Genomic DNA, 7,689 nt, shown 5'->3' with positions numbered 1-7,689 from the left:
CCAGGAGAGCGCCCAGACTTTATTTTGGCTGGGCGTTTTCCTCTCTGGTGGTGGAGAATAAAGCTGGATCAGGCTGGATGGGAGGTGCTGGTGCTCTTTACCTTCTTTTCTTCCTTTTTTTTTTTTTTTTAATTTTATTATTTTGCCGAGTGTCCTGGAGTCTTCTTTCAATCTTTCTCTCAGATGGGAGTACAGGGAGCACCTTTGTGCAGATTGCAGGGAGGGGAGGATGAGGAGGGACTCAGAGGTGATGGAGAATAAAGCTGGATCAGGCTGGATGGGTGGTGCTGGTGCTCTTTATCTTTTCTCCCTTTTATTTTTATTTTCTATTGTTTTGCCGAGTGTCCTGGAGTCTTCTTCCAGCCTCTCTCCCAGGGAGCGCCTTTGTGCGGAGTGCAGGGAGGGGAGGATGAGGAGGGACTCGGAGGGTTCGGGGCGGGCTGGGAGTGGTGCCGGACACTCGGTGCTCAGGGAGATGTGACACACAACGTGCAGAACAGGATGAGTGAGCCAGTTAATTCCTGAATTAACTTCAAGAGCTGAGCCGGGGCCAGGTTCATGGCTGGGAGTGAGTAACCAGGACACGGCTGTGCTTCTCCCAAGCCCTGCCAGCCACGGTGTCAGCACTGTGTCATCCCTGACTCAGTTTGCTTTAAAATCTGATACTGTGTCCCCCAAACAACCCAAATTTCCCCTGCAGCCGGAGCTCTGCGCTGGGAGTGAATCCACTGAGAGCACAAGAGCCTTTCCAGGTGAGATCTGCCATGTGTGCTGCACTCCAGGGATGCTCCTGTGAGTTATTCACTCAAATATCCTTTTAATTGTATTGTAGATTATAGGTTGCTCTTATATTTGAGCTAAAACTTGCTGATTTTTGTCTCCTTTTCTGGCATTTTGAAGCATTTCTCCCCCTTCCCAGTGAGATCTGCCATGTGTGCTGCACTCCATGGGATGCTCCTGTGAGTTATTCACTCCAATATCCTTTTAATTGGATCATAGATTATAGGTTGCTCTTATATTTGAGCTAAAACTTGCTGATTTTTGTCTCCTTTTCCAGCACAGAGAAAAGGGGGTCCCACTGCAGTTTGAACATCCATAAAGCTGAGCCTGAATTTAAGCTAAAATGTTTTATTGGATGGTTAAGATCCATTCCAATTCTACCAGAGCTGGAAATCCCGAGGCTGTGAGCATCAGGAATGATGAGAGACCTTGGTGGCATCATTCAGGCGCTGAGAAATGCTCAAAATGTCCCTTCAGACCACAAGGAAACCTGGGGATGACAAGGAATATTCTCCCACCTTTTTTCACAGGTGGAAATCAGAGGAGGAAAGAAATGAATGAACAATAAAAAAAATTAAATAACAACAAAAATTCGTTCATTTTCCAATTCACCCCAGCCTTGCTTGAAATTGGGCAGTGCTAAATGTCAATTTATGAGGTAGCCCAGCCACAGCAGCTCTCCTTGGAGAGGAGCAGGCACAGGGAGCACAGAGATGCTCCAGGCACATTCCCTGGGGAATATTCCCCCAGCTTCCACTCCCTCTCCTCCCAGGTGGAAATCAGAGGAGGAAAGAAATAAATGAAAATTAAAAAAAAAATTAAATAACAACAAAAATTCGTTCATTTTCCAGTTCTCCCCAGCCTTGCTTGAAGTTGGGAAGTGCAAAATGTCGATTGATGAGGTAGCCCAGGCACAGCAGCTCTCCTTGGAGAGGGGAAGATGCTCCAGGCACAGCTCAGGAGGTCACCGAGTTCCCACAGGGAGCAGTTGCTCCCTGCATTGTTCCTTGTGGCCGTGGGAGGTGACTCCTGCTCCTGGAAAGCTGGAATTTCCTGCTCTGTTGATCTGGAATCCCTCAGATGCTCCCCTGCGAGGCTGGAAGCGTTCCTGGGCGCCAGGGGAACGAAGCTCCTTCCCCTTCCAGCTGGAGCTTTTTGTGGAGCAAACAAACTGCTGGTGTTTGTTTTCCCACTCGGGGCCAGTTTATCAATAAATCCCAGGATTTGTCGTTGTGTTTATAAACTTTGGGGAGGAGATGAACCCTCAGGATGTTTTTGCACAACGCCTGGCACAGCTTGGCCTTGATCTCAGCGGAAATATTCACGTGCAGGTGCTGTTATTCAGCTTTTAACACACTGGTGGTTTCACTCCCAGTTTTGTTTTTGTTTTTGTTTTTTTTTTTTGGAATATTATTCCAAAATTCGTGCAGGTGGGAGAAAATGACTTGGAGGAATTCCTGAGAACCAAATGGAATGGTTTGGAACAGAAGCCAAATTTGGATTTTAATGTATCTTCTCAAGGCTCTAAGAGCATGGGGATGTACAGTAAATTGTAAACAGATTATTGGAAATAGCTGATTTAATTTTATTTTTGATCCCTTTTGATCAAGGGGCTCACAAACCTCTGCAAGCCTGGACCAAGTCACTTGACTCTGAAGGCAAAATACAAATTACAGCTCAGCTCCCAGGAGTTAATTCAGGAATTCCTGGGTGAAACATGCAGGCCGAGGTTATGAAGACAATCAGAGCTCACTGTTGAATGGATTGCTGATAATCTATGAAATAATTTGAGATTTTCACAGTGGAAACAAGCTGGAAACTACAGCAGTGCTGAGGTTTGGGTTAATAAATGTCCTGGGTGATGGGCGGCAGGAGAATCAGCTGTGATGTTCATCATGCCCCAAATTCTGCTGTTTGGCACAAATTGAGCACTGGGAGAAGGAAATTGGATTTTCATTACCATTGCCTATCAGGGATCAAGTCCTTTCTCCAAGGTCATGCAGGAAGTGAAATAAGACAGAGTGGCCCAAAGGTTCAGATGGGTGTTTGAATTTGTCCTTATCTGCTAATCTTAAATACCCATATCAGCCAAAATTAATTAAAAATAAAGGAGACATAGGAGTGGAATTGTAACCATAATTTTCCTGGTGGCAGGCTGTGAAAATTGACTTTTCCTTTGGAATCTCGTGGAATTCCCAAGCACTTGCACACACCAACCTCAAGCAATACTACATGAACACAAAAACAGAGAACAGAAAATAAATTCCTTACAGCTCAAAGACCAGAGGGCATCTCAATAATAGCTTGTTATTAAAAACAAAAAAAAAGAGAAAATAAATAAAAAAGAGAAGGTCAAGACTCATTTTCATCCCATTCATTTGTGTAAATCAACACAAATCACAGTTTCCCCCAGGGTTTCCAGCAATAACAAGACCTGGACACAAGTTTTGCAAAAGACAATTTTTTTTTTGGTTGTTTTTTGTTTTTTTTTTTTTTTAAAGAAAAAAAAAAAAGGGCCCTAAAAAACTAAATAAAAAAAAAAGGAAGAAAAAAAACAAAACAAAACAAAAAGCACCTTTAGAAAGGGAGCAGGAGCAAAGCAAGTGGATGGGGAGCCTGGGGGCAAGCCAAGGCTCCCACCCAGCCACGGGGCTGCGGTGAAATGAACTCAAACCTCGGCTCAGTTTGGGGGCTGTGCGTGACAGGAACAGCAGGAGGGACCCTCCTTCCTTTTGGGGACCTCTAGGACGGGATGGGGACAGAGGAAAGAGAGAGACAGAGAGAGAGGAGAGCCCTGCACGGGAGCCCTGCCCGGGAGGATGCGGAGCTGCAAGCGGAGGAGCCATGCGAGGACAGCTGCAGGGACAGTGCCACCGTGGGGGCTTGGCCAAGGGGACAGTGCCGCTGTGGGGGCTGGGGGAAGGGGGACAGTGTCCCTGTGGGCGCTGGGGAAGGGCTGGGCTGCAGTTTGAGTCCCTGCACAGCCCCGCTGCTGGGGGAGCCGGCCGCGGAAGGCACTGGAAGGCCCCGAGCATCACCGTGGGTGCTGCACGGCCTGGAGGCAGAGCTGCTCTTGCCCTCGCGGCACGAGGTCTCAGTGGAGGTAGGTGGGCTGGTTCCATCGGTACCAGGAGCTGTTGGCGGCACAGAACAACAAAAAGCTTCAACGCGGAGTAAAAATCACCCTGATTCTCCACCTCGTCACTGACGTGTTTTATGAAAAATCCTTTCATTAGGATCTTTTCTCCTGAGAAGCTGAGGAGCGTCTCCATGTTTTGCTGCTTTGGAATGTGATTTGGAGAATTGTTTACCCAGCATGTGAAATTGTTTTTACTTGATGGCCAATGACAGCCACCTGTGTCGAGGCTGTGAGCAGCCACAAGGTTTTATTATCATTCCTCTCTATTCCTTTCAAGCCTTTCTCATGAAATCCTTTCTTCTATTCTTTTAGTAAGTTCTGATAAAATGAAATTATATATTTCATTTTCTTTTAATACAATATATATCACATAAAAATAAATCAGCCTTCTGAAACATGGAGTCAAGATTCTCATCTCTTCCCTCGTCCTGGGACCCTCAAACACCACGACACAACCTGACCTTGGTCAGCACGTCCTGCAGAAATCACATCCTGCCACTCCTGAGAATCCCAGAATATCCTCAGCTGGAAGGGACCCATGCTTTTTGTTTTTTGGTTTTTTTACAAAAAAACTTTCAAACCTTTGGTACATTTAAACCCGGCATTGCATTTTGCACAGAACCTAATTTATAACATGTTGGATCAAATTCTGAAGCCTGACCACTTGGGTCAGACTCTGATAGCTTTCACAAGAAGCAGTTTTGTTTTTTTTTTTTCCTCTAAGAGCCACAAATTAATAGATTTTGTATGAAGGCAGGAATGGGGACACTTCCTAGCATTTAAAATCTGGATTCAAATCCATATTTCACAGGTTGGGTCTAGCCCACAATCCAACTCATTTGGCAAAGCTTTCTCTTCTAATTGAGATATCTAGTTCAAATTCAAATATCTAGTTCAGATATCACCAAATCCAACTTCTGTCCCCCAACAATCCCACCCTGTCCCTGAGAGGTCACACAGGAGCACTGCACACTGCTGGAATCCCTAAGGGTGTTTCTGTTTTTTCCTGGAGATCCCAGGGTTTTCCCCAATGCCCTGTGTTGGTTTGGGGTTTTTTGTGGGTTTTTTTCTGCCTTACCCTGAAGAGTTGAAGCCAGAGGAGTTCATGGCAGCTTTGGAGTTGCTCTGGGCTGTGCCGGGGCTGCTGGCATGGAGGGCACTGCCAGGGGATGAGGGCCTGCTGGAGTTCCCTGGGGAGCACGAGGATGTCACTGCGTGGGACAGAGCACGGTGAGCCTGGCATCTCCTCCTCCTGCCCCAACAGTCCCACCCCATCCCTGTGCCCACCCTGCAGCTCCTCAATCCCTGCCCTGGGGGAGCCCAGCAATGCCCCCTGTTCCTATAGCTGGGAATCTCTGGTTTCCACAGAGATCTGACTCCAACCCATCTTTTATCTGCCTCTGATTCCCTGCCCTGGGGAAGGCTGGGGACCCCAGGAATGTCCCCTATTCCTACATCTGGGAATCTCAGGTCTTCACAGAGATCTGACACTGACCCATCTTTTATCTGGCTCTGATTCCCTGCCCTGGAGAACATGGGGGGACCACAGGAATGTCCCCTAATCCTGTATCTGGGAATTTCTGGTTTCCACAGAGATCTCACTCTAACCCATCCTTTATCTGGCTCTGATTCCCTGCCCTGGAGAACATGGGGGGACCACAGGAATGTCCCCTAATCCTGTATCTGGGAATTTCTGGTTTCCACAGAGATCTCACTCTAACCCATCCTTTATCTGGCTCTGATTCCCTGCTCTGGGGAGCCCCAGGAATGTCCCCTGTTCCTCTATCTGGGAATCTCAGCTCTCCAAGGAGATCTGTCTCTAACCCACCCTTTATTTGGCTCCAGTTGTGCCTGGCTCCCAAACCTGACCACCCCAGCCCAGGGTTATGTGGAAATGTTCTTTTGCCCAGTGTTTTCCATATTTTCACCCCACCCTGCAGCACAGCTGGGCTGTTCTATCCCAGCTCTGTGGGGACCCTTTCCCTGGCCACAGCCAAGGCTCTGACTGAGATTAACCTGCAAACGTGACCCAGAAATGGAGGAGTCAGGGAATAGAGGAGGGAAGGGAGGTTCCCCAAGGCTCACCAGTCCCAGGCATGGTGCTGTGCACTGGATTGACGGAGAGGGGCCCCAAGGAGCCTGAGGTAGAGACCTGGGCAGGAACAGAGGCACTGAGAGGGGAGAAATCACATCCTGCACTCCCTTCACAGCTCCCTGGGGTGTGCTGCCTCCCAGGGACACACCACCCACAGCTGGGGCTCTGCTGGGCATTTCCAGTCATGTGCCAGGGTAGAAACACCAGTCCCATATCCAAGGGAATTTATTATTATTATTATACTATCATTATTATTAATGTTATTATTACCACCATTATAATTTTATTTTTAAATATAATTATATTATATATAAATGTTGTTTATCTATATAATTATATATAGCTATTATTATATTTATATGTATTGTTATATTAGATAAAAATATTTTATGTCTATATATCATTATATATTTTCATCATATTATCTAAAATATATATATGTGTATATATACATATATATACATATATACATATATGTATATATATATACACATATACATACATACATACATACATACATACATACATATATATATATATATATAAAAAAAACTCCAAAGCCATGGGAAGAAGTCAGAATTAGTGTTCCATGTGCCTGACACACTCCACATCCATCTAAATTCATGGATCAGCTGTGCCAAAGCCTGAAATTATCTCATTTTCTATAAGGCTCAGGATTAAAACTTGTAGGAGCCACTGTCTTTGTCTCAGCCTGGGCACTCTCAGCCTGAAAGTTCCCAGCTCCCTCTGGTTTTGGGCACCAAAAAATCCCAATCTCCTTCAGGGAGCTTAATTCTCAGGTGACACAGGCAATTTGGGAGCTGCCATCCAAATTAGCATTTATTCCTGAAGGCAGCACTGTGTTCAGGGACAGCAGTCACAGGGGAATAATTCACCCAAGCTCCTGCTCTGGGAATCCAGAATTTTTTTGGGACACCAAACTTCCCCTGATGTTTTTCTGCCTTCTGATGGAAGATTCCAAAAGCCAGATTTCAAGAGAAAATTCAGTTTCTGCCTCCCACTCCTGTGGGAGAATCTGAATTTTGTCTTGAATTTCTGAAATTTTATCTCTTATCCACTGAGGAGGCTCCTGCCACTTTTAAATGGCAAAGTCACCAAGCAACTCTGAAATGAAGCAGCAGAAAAGCAGCTAAATTGATATCAATGCATGCAATCCTCATCCCCCATTAATTTGGGAAAGATTTCCTTCATCAACCTCAAAGGGAAAAGCTTTGGGATGGCATCATGATTTGACTAAATTATCTTACAATTAAACTCATCAATTCCTCCTAGGAAACTTGTCTTTTCTTTCTAGTGTTTTCAATAAACAGAATTATCGCTTAATGAATTGTTCTAATTTAGCTGATTGCTTTTCAATGGATGGAATAATAAAAAATGTTCTGGGTGAGATTCCACTCAAGTGGCTGAATCCCAAGCCCCTCACCCTCCCTTTCTTGGGAAAGATTTTTCTTCATCAATCTCAAGGGGAAAAGCTTTGGGATGGCATCATGATTTGACTAAATTATCCTAATCAATTCCTCCTAGGAAATGTTTCTTTCTAGTGTTTTCAATAAACAGAATTATCATCACTTAATGAATTGTTCTAATTTAGCTGATTGTTTTCAATGGATGGAATAATAATAAATTATATATATATAAAAATAATAAGGTACAT

The 7,689-nt window shown here is 45.0% G+C and overlaps 1 protein-coding gene across 1 annotated transcript in view; it reads right to left on the bottom strand.

The window, feature by feature from the left end:
* Window positions 1-3,834: 3,834 nt before the first annotated feature.
* Window positions 3,835-7,689, bottom strand: part of POU2F3 (POU class 2 homeobox 3) — a 49,200-nt gene continuing 45,345 nt past the window's right edge. The window contains 3 exon segments of the mRNA XM_014310822.2: window positions 3,835-3,914; window positions 4,998-5,130; window positions 6,005-6,071. Of these exon segments, the coding sequence (XP_014166297.1) occupies window positions 3,875-3,914; window positions 4,998-5,130; window positions 6,005-6,071 (240 nt within the window). The 3' untranslated portion in view covers window positions 3,835-3,874.

The sequence above is a fragment of the Geospiza fortis genome, unplaced genomic scaffold (assembly GCF_000277835.1).
Source record: "Geospiza fortis unplaced genomic scaffold, GeoFor_1.0 scaffold110, whole genome shotgun sequence".
NCBI classification, from domain to species: domain Eukaryota; kingdom Metazoa; phylum Chordata; class Aves; order Passeriformes; family Thraupidae; genus Geospiza; species Geospiza fortis.
The sequence above is the reverse complement of the archived record's forward strand: the minus strand, read 5'-3'. Positions and strand labels throughout refer to the sequence as shown.